The sequence below is a fragment of the Podarcis vaucheri genome (genome assembly GCF_965113315.1).
Source record: "Podarcis vaucheri genome assembly, chromosome: 6".
NCBI classification, from domain to species: Eukaryota; Metazoa; Chordata; class Lepidosauria; order Squamata; family Lacertidae; genus Podarcis; species Podarcis vaucheri.
In genome coordinates this window covers 71985688-72006596 of record NC_138764.1, presented here as the reverse complement: position 1 = coordinate 72006596, position 20909 = coordinate 71985688, and the positions used below count along the sequence as shown (strand labels likewise).

The window sequence follows — 20909 nt, the reverse complement described above, 5'->3', positions numbered from 1 at the left end:
GTGTGGTTGAAATCTTGCAAGTTAAATGTGCACAAGATGCAATCGTACTGTGCTGAAGAACCAATGCAGATAATTATAAGTGTCATTGACAGCAATAATAATCTTTGTCTGGAACAGTTATGGCTAGCTTTTATTGGCTTCTATTCAAGTTACTGCAGATTACAATCAATCTCTACCAGTCTGGGAATCAAGTCCCATATTTCTTAAGTAGAGGCATTTTCATGCTACTTTGTACCCGTAGCATACCACGTGCTCATTAAATATATATATATAATTATCCTGACACATTAAATATATAACATTGGAAGGTATTACATCAGAACACTTCTCTGTAATTAAAGATAATAGAACTCTTGTGACCTTTTCCTATAAGCATTCAGGTTGAGAAATCCTAGTACTTAAAAAAAAAAAGAACTATTGACTGCAGATGAACTATTCCAGTCATATATTTAGGAGTGTAGATCACATGCTTTCATTAGTAAAATAAATGTTATAGAAATTTAATCACAGCTTCCTCAAAAGGTGCAATGAAAGCCAAATAAATGAATAACCAGACAATGTTTTCTAGTTCCCATTTATTGCTCCCATTCATATCTCATCCTTCCTCCAAAGACCACATGGTGACAAACACACAGCAGTTCCATTTGTCCATACAACTGTGTGAGGTAGGTTAAGAGAGAATGAACTGACAAAGTGAGCCTTGTGGCTGAATGTGTCCTGGAATTCATTGCCAGATGAAGAACTCAAACTCAGGATTATGTTCTGCCAAATTCTTAAATGCATACCGTGGTATATTTGAGAAGTACATAGTCAAGGCAAGAATTAAAGGTACAGCAGATGAACTGCATGACTAACTACAACCTGAAACATTGATCCAACAAGCTACACGCACCCTGCCTCTTCTTTTTGAAGATAAGGTGAGCACAAGACTTAGCATGGCAAACAACAGTTGTTTGTACTCTAGGCAAGCAAATGGGCACATCTGCTAGTGGTTGGTCCTGTGGGGTTTGTTTCAATGTGCTTGGTGTCAGAGGTGCCAGTTCAGTATCCAACTTACTCTCCTGGAGGAGGCTCCTTACTGATAGGAGGAACTGGCAGCCGCATAGACCCTATAGGAGGTGCCTGACTGATATCACAGGGGTGAGACATTTCTCTGACAACCTGCTTGAACCTTCACCAGAATCAAACTCCTGACTCTACTGATCACTGGCCCCCTCCGCCAGCTCTGACATTTTTAATTTCTCGTCCTTTGGGTCATCTAGTTCCCTGATTCCCTCACCTCTTCAGGATTCGCCCATCACCTTTGTGACATCTCCACAGGGCTCATGACAGAGTGAGGACATGAAATGTAAGTCAACACTCTATCTACTCAACCATAACTTCTATGAATCCTACAATAAAAATCAAATCTATATCTATGTCATTGGCAGATATTGTTCATAACAGACAACTGCTGCTGTGTTACCTCTGATAGCTAGCATCAAAATAAGACACAAAATAATCTGGTCTAAAGATAGTAATTCATAACTTAAAGCTTGCTATGCTTAAAAAGGCATCAGAGTATAATCAGAGCTTTCAAAACATCCTGGGAGAGCCTATTAAAAGATCAACCTCTCCAATGTATATCTCATTTGCTGCTTACAGCCCTTGAATTCCTATGCAACATATAATATAAGTATATCCTAAATCAGAGGAAGTTGTTTGTTCTTGAGCCATGTGTGGCCAAGATCCGCAATCTGACATACACATGTCACCAAGCTTACATCTATGAAAACCCTGTATAAACAGAACTCCTTCAACTGGAAGTTGAGATTTGCAGGATTCTTCCCAGAGCAATATATTTCATGCCAGATACTTGTTGAACACAACTACAGCCATGCAAAATGACATATCTTTAAAAAGTTTTTCTGCACCTATATAGCATATCTAATAGGATTGACAGTGACCAACCCTGCTTGATTTGCATCCGTTTATTATTTCTGAGTGGCATTAAGAATCAAGATCAGAGTTAAACCTTATGACAAATCTATAGATTTGTCCACTAACGTTTTGGAATACCCTCTGTTTAAGAAAAAGGATCCAACAAAACATGCCAGAACTGCCTCATTATTTTTTTTTAAATGCATTTTTATTGAAGTTATACACACAAAACAGACATATATGAAAATACAGAGAAAAAAATACAAAGAAAAAAGAAAAAAAAGGAAAAACCACACATCCGAAAAAAGAAAAACACACAATCTGAACTTCCCTCCATCCTTTTGATAAGTATCAGATATCTCCTTCCATTCCGTATTTGATTTTCAATCTATAGTCTTAAATTCACTCGCTGGTTGTATTGTTCTAACCCCGTCAATTCACTTTAAGCATTTATTCCAATATATTTCCAAAATTTACTCCAATTTTTCAGAAAGTAGAACTGCCTCATTATTACCTGCATTTCACATTACAGTGGTACCTCGGGATGCGAACGGGATCCGTTCCGGAGCCCCGTTCGCATCCTGAAGGCAACAGAAGCCGCGACAGCGCATGCGCGGATCGCGTTTTGCCGCTTCCGCGCATGCTGTCATTTTGAGCGTCTGCGCATGCAAGAGCGGCGAAACCCGGAAGTAACGTGCTCCGTTACTTCCGGGTTGCCGCGGAGCGTAACTCGAACGTGCTCAACCCGAAGCACATTCAACCCGAGGAGACAGAGAACTCTGTTATGCCAATGACAGGACTAGATCAGGGAAGGGCCATAGGTCAGCGGTAGAGCATCTGCCTTGCATGCAGAAGGTCCCAGGTTAAACCTCTAGCATCCCCAGGTAGGGCTGGTGAAACTCCTGGCTGAAATCCTGAGAGTCACTGCCAGTCAGTGTAGACCATACTGAGCTAGATGGACCAATGGTTTGATTTAGCACAAGGCAGCTTTCTATGTGTATGTGTTTATATTAATAATACTAGTAGCAATTCCATTTTTGAATCACACATACACACACTCTTATCTCTCTATCATGGAAGGCCTTGTGATGTTCTCTGAAGTGCAGTGCAATAATTCAATTTACCAAACACTAATCTTCCTCCAAAAATTGGTTTCTGCTCAAACTTTAGAACCTTCCAGACTCACATCTGCACTTCTAAACACAGGAATTTATGGACATATTACGGAAAACACGTTTCTTTTTCCTGTATGAAATAAAGTAGCCTCTAATTACCCTGAATGCTGTTATAGAGGAGCACTTTTATAAGGAAGTCAAACTAGAGCTTGAGGAGGAAATATTAACTGTAATAAGACTAAAATGCCAGCATTTCTACATAAAACTCACAATCAATTTTCCAGAACAGATTACTTTAAAACCGGGCATTAAGTGCTGAGGAAGAGTGACCTGGGTAGTCCTAATACGTCATGTAGCTTTGATTTTTGTTTGTTACTTACAGTGCAGTGGAGATATTGAATCAAGGACACAATAAAAGCATCTCACGATCTGTGCTAAAATAAGCCATGCTTTATCCAGGGTGCTTGTTGTATAACAATTGCAAGATAGTAAGGTGTAGTATTTTGTATTTAAATAGAAACATGCAGAAATATAAGGATAGTTATAAGAGATATTTAAGCTATTTTGAGAACGATCATGTTTCAGAGAATCAAAATGTGCTTTAGAGAGTTTCAGATGTACTGAAGCAACCCTGTTATTCTTGCCTGATTTTTCAGTGGCTTTCAATGCCAAAATCTAGGGTATTCTCCTTAACTGACTTTGCTTTTCCAATATTGCTTTTGCTATATTTTTGTAGAACATTCAGAGATATTTAAATAACAAGCAGTTTAGAAATGCCTTTAAATAAACTAAACAAATAAACAATTTAGCCCCCACACTGGAAGTTTCCCACCTCTGTCCCATGTACTATTGTACTATTGACAAAGTAGGGTATTTGTTAAAAAAACAAAACAAAACAGGCACTCAGTTGTGAACAGAAAGCTAAGAACACACTACTGCTTCACTTGCTGTAGGAATGTATATATCTATCCATCTATGGAACATGAATGCATACTATGTATGTGCAGATGTTACTCAATTCTTCTGGGAGATAAGTGGATACATTAACTAAATATTGGCCTCCTAATCGTGGTTTTTAAGCACAATAAAACTTAGGGAAGTTTTAAATGTTTGAAGTTTTATTCTGCTTTTAATGTTATGCTGAAAGCCACCCAGAGTGGCTGGGGAAACCCAGCCAGATGGGCGGGCTAGAAACAACAACAACAACAACAACAACAACAACAACAACAACAACAACAAAAAGTAGAACTTTGCACTTACTTACATATCATGCTATGTTTCTCTATGAGATTATAAAATTGAGCTATGAAGAAGCGTGAGAAAACTTACTCAACGTAGTATGTTCCATACTGAGGATCTTCTATTTTCTCCCAACCATATGGAAGCTCTGTAATTGGAAAAGAACAATGGAGAACAATTGTAGAGTCTATTTACATTTAAATACCAATAGTTTGCTGTGGATTATTTATTTATTTTTGCTTTATCTACTTCCATTTATCCAATGGGATTTCGTATTGCAGACCTATTTCTCATATTTCTTACTTGCAAATACTGAAATAACTGTGGCTGGGCATGCTACATTTCCTCACACATTTCATTGTAGGATTAAAAAAAAACTCATTCTAGAACAAAAGCAGTTCTCGCTTTAAAATAATTTATCATGACATAAGGCCACCCTCACGTACCTCCTGCTTACACATTTCACTTGTATACCATCCTTTTATGCTAGAAAATGTTGCATTTATATGTTAATGGAGGAGGTAAACACAGCTGCTACATTACCACTTCCCTCTGATGTTGCCAAAGGTGTTAACAATCAACTAACCAGTTATGCCTTTGCCTACAGGACTAAGCTTGGCTTAGAAAATGCTGAAGCACCTTTTATTGTGCCTGGATTATCTTTGTACATATCTGTAATGCCTGAGACTACACAGAACTTTCCTGTTTTGTTTTGAATAAGAATTTTAAACTCCTATCTACTATCAGGGATGCGAGTGGTGCTGTGGTCTAAACCACAAGGCCTAGGGTTTGCCAACCAGAAGGTCGGCAGTTTGAATCCCCGCGATGGGGTGAGCTCCCATTGCTTGGTCCCTGCTCTTGTCCTTCCTCCTAGCAGTTCAAAAACATGTCAAAGTGCAAGTAGATAAATAGGTACCACTCCAGCGGGAAGGTAAACGGCGTTTCCATGCACTGCTTTGGTTCGCCAGAAGTGGCTTAGTCATGCTGGCCACATGACCCGGAAGCTGTCTCGGCGACTAACAGTCAGGGGTACCTTTACCATTACCCAGAACTGCATCAATGCTCTGAAGCCCAGGTTTTTCACAGCCTTCTCTTATTACAAACTACACTAGGATGATTAGCTAGAACCAAGTTGCTAGATAGTTTTAATTTGTGGGTAAGATAACTTTTCTGACAAATTATATTTAAATGTGCAGTTTACTTGTATGGGCATTAAAACCAATAGTACTTTTGCAATTTCAACCAGAGCTGAACTGAACCCTACGTAAGAAACAAGATTCTGAGTTTCTCACCTCCATCTTCACAGTCTTCAGGAGCTTTGGCTTTTTTACAAAGGCGAGGATCCAGCCAGGTGGTAGTTTTGGTGTTGTGACTGTGGGACACAAAGGATCTAGTTAAAGATTGTTTACAAAAGTCCCCATCACATACAGATTCTTCCCTAACACGTAGTCTAACATAGATGTGGGTTACACAAACATGCAATCACATAGGCAATATCTCTCACAGCAAAGTGCTAACTGAGAGCAAAAGATCCATGGCACACAGTTGCTCCATTTGTGGAACTGGAACTTGTATGAAGATAGGTTTTGTGGGAAAAAGATTCCTAAGGAATTAATTCCCACTTATACGAATATTCCAAAATAGAAAACTAACTGCAAAACGCAACTGTGTTTTGTAATTGTTTGAAAAATGCCACCAGTGTTATTTGTGACAAAGAGGCCAAAGAGGGAAAATGATACATTTCGACATGTTTGAATCATGTTCTTTTGTATAGTTGTGAAGTAACAATTCACGCAAGGAATGAAATAATAATCAGCCACAAATGGTTTCAGGTTTATGTTTCATGGTCACAGTTCATGCTGTTATTACTACAAAACAGCAGGTATCTTTTACGTGAAGGTTAACCTAGGTTACAGTTGTCAAAAAATGCTGGTAACTCAGCATTCAATGCATGATGAATCTAGTGGTTCCATGAAACTGCGTGGGTGTATGTGTAAGTTCAGCAGAGAACAAACAGACCTACTGAAACAAAAATACACATGTCCCTTCTGGCTCTCTTGGAAACAGACATAAAAACATACTGTATTCATCTTGCTTTTAAGAACTTATACCTATGTAAAGATACATAATCTCTTGTGTCATTAAAGATATGGAATGGTGCAATTTTATACCATAAAGGCCAGAAAAGATAGAGTTCTATTTTTCAAAATGCAGCACTGTGTTCTCAAAATATTTACATAACTGAAGGCTGTATGGAAGATCTGGGGTGACCTTACTATCTCTAAATTGGCAGACAGGCTAATACTTGTACTAAGAAGATACAACTTTAAGAATGAAAGCTTTAAATTATTTTTGTAAGTTTCACTGATTAACTTGCTTGTCAGCCACTGAACCCATGGGTGGTCCAAAGGAAGGGGCCAGTGGAAAGTCCTAAAATGAGGCTGAGCTCTCTCAGATTCTGCTGGGTCTTGAGTCTTGAGTCTTGAGTTTCACTGCCATCATATAATGGCATCAGGCCCAACAGGGGACTAATCACTGTGCCAGTATACAGTGATTAGCCCCCCTACATTTGGGCTTCCATGAGTAGTAGGGTTGTGGATGTGGGAGTAGCCCATCTGCTCTACAAGGTACCATCAGCAGGGGGAAGATTGTGCCCTAACTTGTAAGGACTGGTAGCCCTTTAACAGGCAAATTAACAGGCAAAAATAATATCCTCTTAAACAAACAAAAAACCTTCAGTCAGTTCAATCAATCCTAAATTGCACACAAGCGTACCAAACTTGTACTCACTCAATGAAGTAGATCATGCCTGTGTCTGTGTATGCCATCTCCCAGTTCTTGGGTAGAGGCTCTAGGTTTTCTTCCCTTGATAAATAGTTTCTGAAATCCATCGAGCTACTTGTCTGACTGTAACTAGGAACAGGCTTCATCCAGTCAGAAGAATCTGAATGTCTTTCTTTGCTTTCTACAGCTGTTTAAAAGGAAACTTGTTAGTTTTGTCATATCTTCATGCTGACTTGCACACAAAGGCACCTTCTTTGCTTGGTTATAAAGCAAATGTCAAACATAAAATTTCATCCATGTTGTTATCCTATTGTTTGCTACTGCAAACTTTATATACGTGAAATCTCAATACTGCAGATATGACCGACTAGATCTATCATTGCATTTCCTTTTACGATATAATATTTTCACTATTTATTAGAAAATGTGCATGTTCTCTCTCACATGTAACCAAACACGGTACACGATCATAATGAAGGAAATGTCAATGACTTCAGTTCTGCAGTTTATCGGCTGGTACATTTAGCAAGGCCTCTGGCCCAAACTTTGGATGCTATATTCAGATGTGTGGAAGTGCTCTGACTTATGCAGGAGAATATCAAAGGATTTGGTAAATTTACCCTTTAAGACAGTAAAAACTGGATGCCATGCCCTATTTGGAAATTTAACTTTTTAAATTTACTTTTAAAGATGAACAGTGCAGGCCTATAAACCAACATAGGTATTTTCAAGTATCACCTTATTTTACAAATATTTTCTCACAGGTTCCTCATTTGCATGCATGCAAAATCAAAGTTCCAAGGATGACTAGGCTAATCAAGATCCAGGCAGCAGATGAGAAACCAAAGCTACATGAAGACTTTGCATATCTATTTCTGCCAAGTGCTGTTCCTTTAGAAATTGTTATTCCCTCTCCCAATGTTGTTTGCCAGTGATCTGCAAACAGTTTCACATTATGTAAACTATAAAGTTTGTATCCGAAGCAGTGCTAACTCTCTTACTCCACTAAAATAAGGATTTTACTTGCGCAATGAAACTCCCCTCCCCATTTGCCTGCACAATCCAAACACTCTAGAGCATATTTGGAGAAGGTGCAGGGTGTGCCTGAAGAGAGGGGAGGAAGATTCCATTGTGCAAGTGTAAAATATTGCACTAATGGAATGAGGGGATTGGATACCGCTCCAGGTGCCCTAGGATGCATCTCAGAACATGCGTGTGGAGCAAATGGAGCAAATTTGGACTCTAAAGCTCTAGCATACCCTGAAACAATGATGCGGCATTAAATACAGAGTTTAGGATGTCTATGCTTTAATGAGTTCAGTAAATCAAGCCCCAAAGCTTTTATAGCTCAGAAGCTACATCACAATGCTACTTAAAGGTCATCTTATTCTCTTTATAATAATCTGATTCATGCAGTCACCTTGAAAATTAAAGACTAAAGACGACTTGCAAACAAAGATGCATGTGGAATGATCACTGCAAGTCACTCTAGCTATTATTTTCTGGCAGTCCTACAACTTCCAGGAGACCTACAAGGAAAAAATAAAGAGTCTCTCTCCTTGCTGAATCTAAGATCATGAGAAATGATTGGGAAAACCTCTGAGGGTGTACCTTAAAGATATGACTGCCTTACAAATAGACATGAGCAACCCACAGAAAGCTTCTGGCTTCACGGCAACTCTGAAGGAAGACACATTTGAAGTTTTCCCTTCTGCTTTTGTTTAACCATAGTCTTTCATTTCATCTGAATGGACAAACTATGATTTACATTAACTATGGATTATTTAAAACCTAAGGCTCACTGCAGCTTGTTCACATCACACTAAATTATGGTTTCCTGCATTGCAGGGGGTTGAACTAGATGACCCCCAGGGTCCCTTCCAACCCTATAATTCCATGATTCTATGAGACATGTGAGCCTCGCCATGTTAGTAGTTTTGTATCTTGAAATTCCAAGAGAATGTCAACAAAGTTCTTTTTCTCTCCAAAAAGGGGGGAAAAAGCTTCCAACCAGAAAGTTTCACAAATTACTTTCAGTATATTAAATGAGACTTCATTCAAATGTATTTGTGGTCAAGTTCTTAACTCAAACCCTGCAACCAAGAATAATTGCTCCAATTCAGATATCATAGCCAAACATCTGACTATCAATAACATGCTGTGGGCTCACATACCATGGAAAAGTATGGTTACTACGTGTTACAAAATAGAGGAAAACAGCATGCACAAGGGAGACAAAACGTACACATGGTAACAAAACATAATTTGTCCATGATATCTGAATCAAACATTGTATTATCTATTATGCTCTGTTGGCAGCAGCCTGAAAAAATAGCCAAAGGATGCCTGAAGTTTGGGTCCCACAAAGAATTATTACTTTGCCCATCTTTTTAAGTAAACTCCTCAATTACAAAAGCGTTACAGTGGAACCTCAGTTCCCGAATGCCTCTATTGTTGTACGTTTCGGTTCTCGAATGCCGAAACCCCAGAAGTAAATGCTTCTGTTTTTGAATGTTTTTCAGAACCTGAATGTGTGACACGGCTTCTGCTGAGTGTAAGCAGCTGCAACTCGGTTTTCAAACATTTCAGAAGCCGAACGGATTTTGTTCAAGAACTGATGTACCACTGTACTCACCAATGGCAGTTATAATTGTAAAGAATAAAAGTGATTACATGGTTCACAATTCTTGGAGTAAAATACTACACCAAGTAACATGGCAATCTGGAAACATTAACCAACCTCAGGGTAAAACAACCAGATTCCTTCCTATCTATCTATCTATCTATCTATCTATCTATCTATCTATCTATTTCCTTGCTTGATTGCTTGCTTGTTTACAATATAATTGAGCTAACAACAGACTAAGAAAGGATGAAGATTTGGATCATGGGGCAAACTATACTGTTTGGGGAAGAATCCTTTTCAAACCAGCCCCTGCTGGTTTGTCCATATATCGCCCAGATCTGGTATGAAGGGCAGACAGCAATGATGGCTTCACTCAGCGGTACATCATGGATGAAACCACCACCTCCTGAGTCCCTCTGCTATCAGCACACCGAAGGAGAAACAAGCTACAGCTGGGTGCTGGAGGCAGAGGGACTCAGAATATATAGCTGAGTGAAACAGTCATCACACTCTGCCCTCATATCGCCACAGAGGGAGAAACAAGGTCCATCAGTGAGGCGCCGATACAGCTTGTTCCTTTCTCGCTTCTGTAAACTGCTTGGCTGAGGAGCGCACCACTGTCCTTGCCTCAGCCAAGCAGTTTTATGGAGCCCCCAACCTGCTTGCACGAGTCAGCAGTGAGGTGGGTGCTCTGTTTGCGCATCTGCCTCATCTGTTGCTGCCTTGACACGGGCGACGGTGGGCACTGGAGGAGGAGGCGCTTTGGAAGAGGCAGAAGCTGCGCACTGTGACCGGCAACTGCCTTCTTCCTTCCCACCTCCTTTCCAACATTGTGATATACCGTCATACCACAATGTTTAGCTGGTCATTTTCCCTTCATATACTTTTGGATGCTGGGCCTTTAGGAATGGGGAACATGTGATCCTCCAGATGTTCTTGGGCTTCAGCTACCATCAACTCTAGCCAGCATGACCAATGCTCAGAGACGACAGCAGTGGTAATTGAGCATCATATGGAGGGCCACAGATTCCCCACTGCTAATTTTATAATTTGCCCTGTGTTGCAGGAACAGGTGAGCCTATACAAATAAAAATAAAATTGAGAAGATAAACTACAGATAAAAGCACTGAATTTAATTTGATGTTTAAATATTGAAATGTACTGACCTGTGCCTCCACTACCATTAACTGCTTCCTTTTCTTCCTCCTCCTCTTCTTCAGGAAATGAACTGTCCATTTTTTGCATCTTGCTGACTGATGTGGTTCTTTTTCTTTGAGATTCTGGATCAAAATCATTATCAAAAAGCACTTGGTCTACTGGATCTGGTTGAAATGGGCTTGGCTCGGCTGGAGGTTTAGGGGTACCATAGAAATTTCCTTTTTTTGTATGTACAAGAAAGAAAACATATGAGCATTAATTAGGAATTATAATAAGGATTTTTGAGGCATTCTTTTTCAGAGGTACCTCATTCAGCATTAATTGCCAAATTTTAACTTCAGCACTAGTCTAAAGCTCAGCTAATTTATATTTAATTAATATAATTTGCTTGCATACATTCTCAGTTTAGGATGTTAACCAAGGTTTTTGTGGGGGTATTATAAGCTCTACAATTACTTACATACAATATTTAAAAAAATACTCTTTGTATCCTTAAAAATCATGACATGAATTAGAAATAATAATCTGAAATAAAAAATGTAAATCTTAATAAGCTTCTGTGTACCAGGTTTTTCAGACATGTTTTCATAATGGTCACTTTACAGGCATGCTTGATGCTGGTGTACACCATTGTTTTCTGCAGGAAATTGTGTGGATGACATACTCCCGATTTTGAACATCTATATATCACCTTGGTATCCTAAATGGGCCAGAGCTCCCTGATGTGTATTTACAGAGATCTGAAGGAGATGTATATGTCACACACTTTTTTGCGTTTGCTATGGGACTCTATACAGTTAGAGAAGCATAGTGAGGCAAACTTGACCTCTACACATGAAGTGGGGTGATACCCTCACTTTAAATATAGAAAGATTGTACCCACTGGAGTCCCCATGGTTGTTGGGGTTTGCTTATATGTGGCTGTGAATGGATCAATGGGGCAGTGTGCGTGTATGTGAGAGGAGGGTAGTGAACATGCTCTATTTTGACTGTGGTCCTGCCCACTGTTGGCTTGAGGGTCCCTGACAGGTTACCTCCAAAGGAATGTGGGCCTCCGGGGGAAAGCCCTCCCCACCCCTGTTCTAATAGAAGCCCCTCCCCAATACACTTAAAAGCTAGAGGTAGACTATAAGCTTCCATTGTCTATGTGCTTAATTCTCTAAGTACTTGTGTGTTTCTATAGAATACAGAGATTAAGTAGCATATTCTACTTTGCATGAAGTCACCATGAATGTTGATATACTATAATTTTCAAACATACCAACAGAGTAAGTATGAAACCAAAAGTGGTTGCTCTATATGGGCCTTCTAAAAAATAAGGGACTTGTTATTTTACTTTGTATTAACTAATGCCCCAGAATGAGACCTGCAAGAGCAACAATGAAAATGAAAACCAATTTCATTTTAGCACATAGCACATGATAATTAACTGATCTGGAACAATCTGCAATTTTTGGCAAAGGGAAGTCAAGAGCAAATTTATTTTTATGGAGAAATATGTAACAGCAATTTACACAAAGGCGATATTACACTGCTGGAAGTTTAGTCCCATGCTTTCAAATGGCAGCATGTTCTCCAAATAAAGCTATTAGCTGAATATTGAATTACACCTAAAAATACTTCTATTTTAATATGCTGCCTCACTTGAGGGATTCCGGCAGTATTTTCCAATAAAACAAGTGCTCTGGAACAAAAATTTAAACAAACTGCTTTTCAGTCCTTAATTAATCATATGATTTGAATATGGGAACCTTGTGTAATACAGAAGAGATTGCCAGGACTCCAGCTACGTTTTGAAGCTAAGCATTTGCCCTTGCAAAATATTTTAGAAATCCATACCAAATGTCATTATCAGCTTATGCTGGCAAGGCAAAATGGTGCTGGCAAGGCAGAGAAAGTTAATGTTTTGGCAAATGCTGTTACCTGATTAGAAACTGTCATTTAGAAAAATGTTGAAAAGGAAGCCAATTTATGAAGCTTATCAGTACAAATATTTACACAAAATCAGTGTCTTAAATTTAGAGGATTCTTTAAACATTTAAGAGCTTAAATGGCAGTTTAAGAGTTTAAGACCAGTTTTCAAATTATGTGTAACTGCTCTATTTGTGCATATGCAAATACACTGCACTCATTAAGCAAAACAAAAAATCAAGAGTATACACTCAGTTGCTGCATTCATATTATATCTCGGCTTAATAAACAAGATATGAACAAGCCTTGTGCTGGGCGCACAATTACCTTCCTTCCTTTCTCAGCCTGATATATGGAGATCTTCAATTAACACTATTTTCCCATTATGTCCAAACAGGGAAACTATGGTTCAGATCTTAAACCAACTTAATAGTGATGCAGAAAAGCATCACTGAATGACAGTAGTGCTCATGGCTAAGAGCAAGAGCAGTGTACCATTATATGTCATTTACAGAGGTGCCTGAAAGCACAGGAGAGAGGGATTGGTACCAACCACCCTGTAGAAATCTAGACTCTCATACCATGTCTTCTCCTTGGAAACTAGAGAATTAAACTTATTTAAGGGGACGGAACCTTGTTTTTAATAATCTAAATTAACAGTACTTTTTAAAAAACAAAATTCATTCCTCTGTAATATAAAATAACTGTAATATTCAAAAGCAGCATATAAAAACAGGATTTGTCATGGAAGAATTAATCTGTAAACAAAATAATATATTATTGCATCTTACAAAATATGGGAATCAAGCTGGTGAATTGATTTTAAGTTTTTTTAACATACCATCATATGTTCCACTTTCTAGCAAGGCTCCACTTTCTTCTAGTGCCTTAAATTGTTCAACAGGTATAAAATTATAGTCCACCCCAGGGACCTCCCCATCTCTGGGAGCTCTTGTAGTGCCTAGGGGAAAGAAAGAAGGAAGAACAGCTGTAAAATTTCCTAGCACTGTTGGTTTACAAAACACTCGGCTTGTACCAGAACTTGACAAAAAAAAAAAAATTATGCTGCATACAAGGCTGTCGCCTCAGCAAGATCATAATCAGAAAATTCTCATTCAAAAGCACTCTAGTTTGTGGAACTAGGGCAATAAATTATGTAGCATTAATATATTTTAACAAAAGAACCAACATGATTTTATGCAATCTACTGCTATGAAATGCATGCATGCGTGCATTAAAAAAATGGCTATTTGAATATTCTTTCACATTTTAGCACTAATGCACTTTTCTCTCTCCAAACTCTCCCTTGAGAACAGGGATTGCCAACTCCTTTAGCCTAGGGGGCCATACACATTTGAATTCAGCTGCTGGTGCACTGAAGGGATAACAGAGTTTGGAATTTGCAAAAGCTAAGCTTTTGAATGAGTTTTAAAACAGTTTTTATATAACTGAAAGTAAAAAAAAACAAAGATTCTGAGCACAGTAGCCTAGTTTGCGTTTCACAGTAAACCATAGTTACAAACTATGGCTTGCCATATCTGAGAAACAGGCTGGTGCACACTGCTTAAATTGTGCCCATCCCACTCCTTCCTTTATCAACTGGGGAAGAAACAAATGACAGCATTAGTTTAGCATTACATGTGAACTAGGACTTGTATTTTGTTTCTCTTGAAACGAATCATGAAAGGAAGTGCCACAGGATGGGAGTGATTTTAGCAACTCCTCCTTCACGGTAAGCCGTGAAAAGTTTGTAATATGGTTTAACATTGTTTAGGAACCGGCCTATTGGAATTATATAATTTTATTGCTGGTGCATCCAGTTACATCCCATCACACTTTTTGCTGTGAACAAATTTAGCATTTCTGACTGCAGGAGCTTTTGATGTCATGCTTTAGAGCAAGGGCAAAAGTACCTCAAATTTCAGTTTCAGTTATGTTGCCCCCTATAGCTGGAAGTCTCTTCCAAGCCTGTCATTACTTTACTCTTGTTTATGTGCAGTGCTGTATTGGCTACATAAGCAATAGCAGTCACACCTAACCAATATTTAGGAAATTATAAGCATTAACATGTTAGGACATTATATTTCAGCATAAATTATTTGTGTAATTAAAAGTAAAATGTAAACATCTGATTAAAATCTTATTGCCATCTATTTAGGGAAATTAACCTATTTGGAAAGGTGTAAGTATCAAAGTTGGACTCAGGTGGCGCTGTGGGTTAAACCACAGAGCCTAGGACTTGCCAATCAGGAGGTCAGTGGTTCGAATCCCCGCGACAGGGTGAGCTCCCGTTGCTCAGTCCCTGCTCCTGCCAATCTAGCAGTTCGAAAGCATGTCAAAGTGCAAGTAGATAAATAGGTACCGCTCCGGTGGGAAGGTAAACGGCATTTCCGTGCGCTGCTCTGGTTCGCCAGAAGTGGCTTAGTCATGCTGGCCACATGACCCAGAAGCTGTACGCCGGTTCCCTCGGCCAATAAAGCGAGATGAGCGCCGCAACCCCAGAGTCGGCCACGACTGGACCTAATGGTCAGGGGCCCCTTTACCTTTACCTTTTTAAGTATCAAAAACACTGAGGTTACCTATGTCACTTATAAGACCGACCAACTCTTATTCAGGTGCTTTGTCACTTCTGTAAAAATGACTTTATAGGGAAGTATGGGTTGTTGGTTTTTTGTAGTGGTATAACAGAGTCTGATGGTAAGCATTTGTGGGAGATAGTCACTCCTTGGCAATTGAAAGCTACCCCAGGAATATCTGGCTGAATGGGAATTGGGACAAGGACAAAGGGCGAAGATATAATAAACTTTTTTTTAAAGAGCACACAAAGGAAAGGAAGTGATGAACAAGGAGATGAAGGAGACCAAAAAACAAAGGAAGACAAAAAATTCTCCACGGAAAGCAAAAAGATCTGTGCTAACCAGCTGGAGGGAGGAGGAACCTGCAGGAAGAGGAGGCAAAAGGCTTTGAAGACCCTGCCTATCACATCCAGAGGGAGACATCACCCTGTTCACTGAATGTCCTCCAGCTCAATCCAGTAAATAGCAATTTTATAACAAGGGTGGATTAAAAAAAGATTTTCTGTTATATAAACTGATAGGCAGTAATTCCAATACAATTTATTACCTCAATAATATTGCAGTTTGAGCAAAATTGACTTTCCTTTCGTGTTTTGTCATGTTTCTCACCTGCATCTATTAAATAAGTCTTTTGATCTACTGAGATTTCTGAACTGAGGGGAAGTATTTGAAGAACAAACTTAAACACAGCCTCAAGGTTTTTTTCCAGTTCAATGAACTAATTCAAGACATTCAAATAGTTTAAAGTTAGGCTTCCAAAACACAGCAGTTTCAAAATATTACTTTGAGGCCAATATACATTTAGTTTACTCAGACAATAGCATTTTTCAGCAGATTTTTTGTGTTGTTAATACAAAGGAGTACTAATTAATGTTGGTTGATTTCAATCTTTATTGTTTAATAACTTTAAGTAAAAGATACCAAAGTTTAAGAGAGAAAAATTAAGATACTAGGTGAGATTCAATGCTTGTCATACTCACGAGTAGATGCACTGAAATCAATGGATGATTAAAGACCACGGCTTAAATGGCTATCACCTACTGTCTAAATAGTATTTGGCTCTGTGTAGAGCAAGCAAAATTTATGCAGGTCCTGATGACATTCTTTAAAGACATGTCTGGGAGAGACATATATCTTATTTGGAGGAAGTATTAAAAATGTAGTATTTTGGAAATTAATATTGGAACTTCATATGAATACCATTCCATATGACCTGTTGGCAGGTTTTTTATGTTGTTGCTTTGCAAGATTCATGGTATTATTAAATATTTTAGAAATAATTACCCATCTCATGACAGTAAGGATTGCCTTAACCTATAAATGGGTGAAATCCTGGCTTGCCAGTAGAAAATGAAAAGTCTCAGGAGTTTTAGAAACCACATTCATGAGCAAGTTAACCAATATTAACGTCAGAGAATAATCTCTTTAAAAATTGTGCATGGTGGGGTATTGATACAAACTCATAGATTATTAGGCACTATGAAGGAGACTTACGTAGTGATTTTATTGTTTTATATTAGATGTCCATAACATTACATTCATTTTGATTTTTTCCTCCTTAATGTATTAATGATTTGTGAAAGTCTAAAAAATAAATTAAAAAACAAAACTTGCTACCAACAGAGCATAAACAAAAAAAAAAGGGTCTCAGTAGAGAAGGGCACTATATTTTATGGTACTGGAGTAAAAGGAATATGGAAGCTATTTAAGCAAACCTGTATATAAACATTCTGTTTAAAGTTTTACATAGCTACAAAAATTACTATAATCTATTATAATGAAGAACTGTTAATCTATTAATCAAGTTAATCAAGTTTATTGTGTTTACTATAATCTATTACAATGAAGATCTATTACAATGAAGAAATGCTGATTAAGAAAGATGCAAGTATGGAAATCGTGTGATCTAATATAGCATATGGTTCTTCTTGTTATTAACACTGATTTGTTATTTTACACACACAGAAAGTCTAAGAATGGCATAATAAATGGTTTAATAAGAAAAGACTAATAAAGAAATAGGTGAGATAGAAAACCAAGATACTTCAGCATTGCAGATAAATAAGCCCATCTCTCAAACTTGGCTCACAGGAAGCGGCAAAGATAAAGATCCAGCTTTTTATATATAATATATTTTATAATTTTCAATGGCTTAAAAAAATGGTTCAGGAAGAGATGGTATACATATATCTTAAAACAAATAAACCTATTACCTTTTCATTTCATTTCATACTGTTGAATAAGATGGCTGCGGCCTATACATATGGTATGTATTCCTTATAGAGTTCATTTCAGATATTTAATGTTTAACAAAATAGTTATGTCGGTACGTTAAAACACTTACATGGGATTGTTCTTAAGTAGAGATTATCTCTGATCACCTGCTGTAGTTTATGATCAATTGAACCTTTCTGGAACTGCAGACTTAGATAGTGACGCAAATCTTTGTTGATGACTTTGCCTGTAAGACAAGAACAGAGCATCTTAGAATACCGTAATCTGTAATTCTACTAATGAATTACATTAAAACACCAAGGACCCATAATTTATAAGAAAGTGCTTCTCAGATAGAAGAGACTTTGAACAAAATAAATGGAAACACCAATACTTTCAATGTTGGTGCAACCAACCATGCTTTTGCAGCTATCAATAGCCATACTCCCTGTGGCAGATGGGAAATCTGTGGCCCTCAAAATTCCCATCCTCTATATAAAACAGCTGTAGAGGACAGACAGAATAGAAGGAAGAGTTCCCCTAGGAACAAACTGTATTGGGAAAATTTTGATGTCTAACATTTTACAATTTCTTATGTGCCCTGGGGTGCCCAGAATGTCAGGGGAGACCCAGCCAGATGGGCGGGGTATAAATGATAAAATCGTCATCGTCGTCGTCATTCCTTCAGCCATCTGTTGTTCCCAAACATGGAAACAGGTTCAGACTTGAATAATTGTCTCAAACAAATGTGGCAATGGATGGAGCCTATCTATCTATCTATCTATCTATCTATCTATCTATCTATCTATCTAATCCAGTGTTTCCCAACCTTTTTTGGGCAAAGGCACACTTGTTTGATGAAAAAAATCTCGCGGCACACCACCATTACAGCCCCGTGACGTCAGCGCGCAGCGTCACGCCGGGAGGGACGCACGAAAGTGAAAGTTTTCAATTTTTTCCCCTCCCCCTTGCCGGGGAACCTCCAAGCTTTGGGGGTGGGGGGGGGAGGCAGCAAAGCGAGGGACCCTAACCCTAACCCTAACCCTCACCGATCACCCGGGAAAGCATGCGAACGAGGAGCCCCCGTGTCCTGCTCCCGGCAGCGGACGGCACAAAGCGAGGAGGCCTGGACAAGGCAGCACGCTCCCCGCTCTCGCTGCATCGGGGCTTTTCTCCTCCAGGCCGCTTTCGAAGTCCCCTTCTCCGCTCCCAAGAGCCGGAGCCGCTGCTTCCAGGCCCTGTCCGAGCCCCGACTTGTGGCCTCGCTTCGAGGAGCGCCTGTTGCTGGGGACGGGGCTGCATCCCCCTCAGCCGCCGCCTCGCTTCCTTCCAGGAGACCCGACGGCTCCCCCTCTCCCGCTCGCCCTCCTGCGCCCGCAGCAGACCGAGACCTCCCCGCCCCCGCCCGGCTCGGCCCTACCTGGGCGCCTCCAAGCCCGGCCGGCTCCGCGTCGCGCTCCATGCCGGGCAGCTGCAGCGGGGGCGCGCGGCGGCCCGGCTGAGCGCACCCCGGAGCCGTCGCGCCGTCGCTCGCGAGTCCCTCCGAGAGCCCTCGGGACTGACTCCGGAGTCACGAGGCGGCACGTCACCCAGGGAAGGGGCGGCTTCCCACAAGTCCTCCGGGAAGCAAACTCCCTCGCCCGCCTCCCTCCAGGCAACATCTCACGGCACACTTGTGTGCCGCGGAACACCGGTTGGGAAACACTGATCTAATCTATCTATCTATCTATCATCTCTCTCATAGTGGAAGTAAACCAAGTGCCTGCTAAAATAATAAAAAATGTAAGTATTTCAACAAAAGACAGAGATTTTCTTATGTTTACTGGCTACTAAAAGACTGATTTGTCAACATTTGTTCAAGTGGTTCATCCATCTCCTTGTCAGATATACAAATTTGTTACAGTTCAGTATTAGGACATTTTGCTAGGGCATATGCAGCTTTGTAAACAGTTCAACTGTGTGTGTATAAAATAAAACATGGAGGTACAGGTTGATTTGCAGCATATTCCCTATTCTTACAAACTAAAAAAGGGAACTGCGGTAGAATATTCTATACTCTCAAAATAAATAAATAAATAAATAAAACCAACCCAAACCCTGTGGATAGAAAAATCAATTTCCAAGTGTTCTGCTTCGTAGGGTGCAGCCATTTTCTAAGGATAATTCAGGAACAACAAAAGCTGTTACAATAAAACCCTGAAGGGAAACAGAAGAAAAGCAGACAAGACAGTGAAGGGAAATAAAACATCTGAAAGCAGCTTGAGAACAGTAAAATAATTAGCTGCTTCAGGGACTTTAAACAAGGTTTAGTGCTTAGTCTTATATAAGAATATTTTCTGTCTTTTCTATACAGTCCATTTTAGCTGTATTTGCAAATAAAGCTACACAATGAAGTGTTGTTTAGTAGGTTATACCATGCATGATCTGTGTGGTAGTGCATACAGCTTGGTTACCAGATGTCCCCGGATTTACAAATCAGTCCCCATACAAAGTCCATGGAAGTTGAAAAGTGTCCCCGGATTCATTGGGGGAAAAACAAACACCTGGTAACCTTAGCATACAGCCCAAAAAACTCTTGCTTTGATCCTCACTTGAATGAGTATAAACAAACCAAATCTTAGTGTGATGTTCAAACTTGGTATCAAGTTTTTTTACTATAATAAACTAAAGTGGTTAAACAAGAACAGCCCGTGATTTAAGGCATCATGCTAAGACTTCTACTCAGATTGTGTCCCTACGCATGCAAGGTAGAACTTCTGTGTTAAGTTGTGGGTGAACATATCAGATGACAAAGCGATTCTTCAAACAGCTCTTGTTTATTCACAGGCCAGAACAGAACTGAACTGAAGGGTTCAGCCAGCCTGCTTATATAGAGCTCCACTAAAATGCAACAGTAACCATTTTCTGTAACTATCCAATCACTGGACATCACTTTCGATCCCTTATTTGCATATGTGGACCTGGACTATCTACAGTATCCCTCTGCTGGTCCAGGGTGAGAACTTCAGTACATAACAAGAAGTGCTTGGACTGTGTGTACCAGCATGCAGCTATTATTAGTACCATTTATTTATTTATTTAGCCACCCTATATCCAAAGGTCTCAGGGCGGTTCACATAAAATATAAAATACCTACAAAATACAATGGCTTACTAAACCAAACATTATGGCTTAGTGTTAAGTCCTAACTGGATAATAATAACCAGAGTCAGTGTGGTGTAGTGGCTTGAGTGTGCTATGTCAAGTTTAATCTTAGCGAGAGGAAATAATGCACATTTTCATAATTTAGCGCTGAGGTGACTAACCTTACTAACCTTTTCAGCCCCCAAACTGTGCTTCCGTTTGGTAAACCATGCAAGGGACACA

The 20909-nt window shown here is 39.4% G+C and overlaps 1 protein-coding gene across 4 annotated transcripts in view; it reads right to left on the bottom strand.

Moving 5' to 3' along the window:
- Window positions 1-20909, bottom strand: part of MAGI3 (membrane associated guanylate kinase, WW and PDZ domain containing 3) — a 112849-nt gene that overhangs the window by 48353 nt on the left and 43587 nt on the right. For all 4 annotated transcript variants that reach the window (XM_082227628.1, XM_082227627.1, XM_082227625.1 and 1 more), the window contains exons 2-7: window positions 17674-17790; window positions 13595-13714; window positions 10851-11060; window positions 7065-7245; window positions 5567-5646; window positions 4365-4422 (exon numbers count right to left, since the gene is read on the bottom strand). In XM_082227628.1, the coding sequence (XP_082083754.1) occupies window positions 4365-4422; window positions 5567-5646; window positions 7065-7245; window positions 10851-11060; window positions 13595-13714; window positions 17674-17790 (766 nt within the window). The remainder of the gene's footprint in view (window positions 1-4364; window positions 4423-5566; window positions 5647-7064; window positions 7246-10850; window positions 11061-13594; window positions 13715-17673; window positions 17791-20909) is intronic.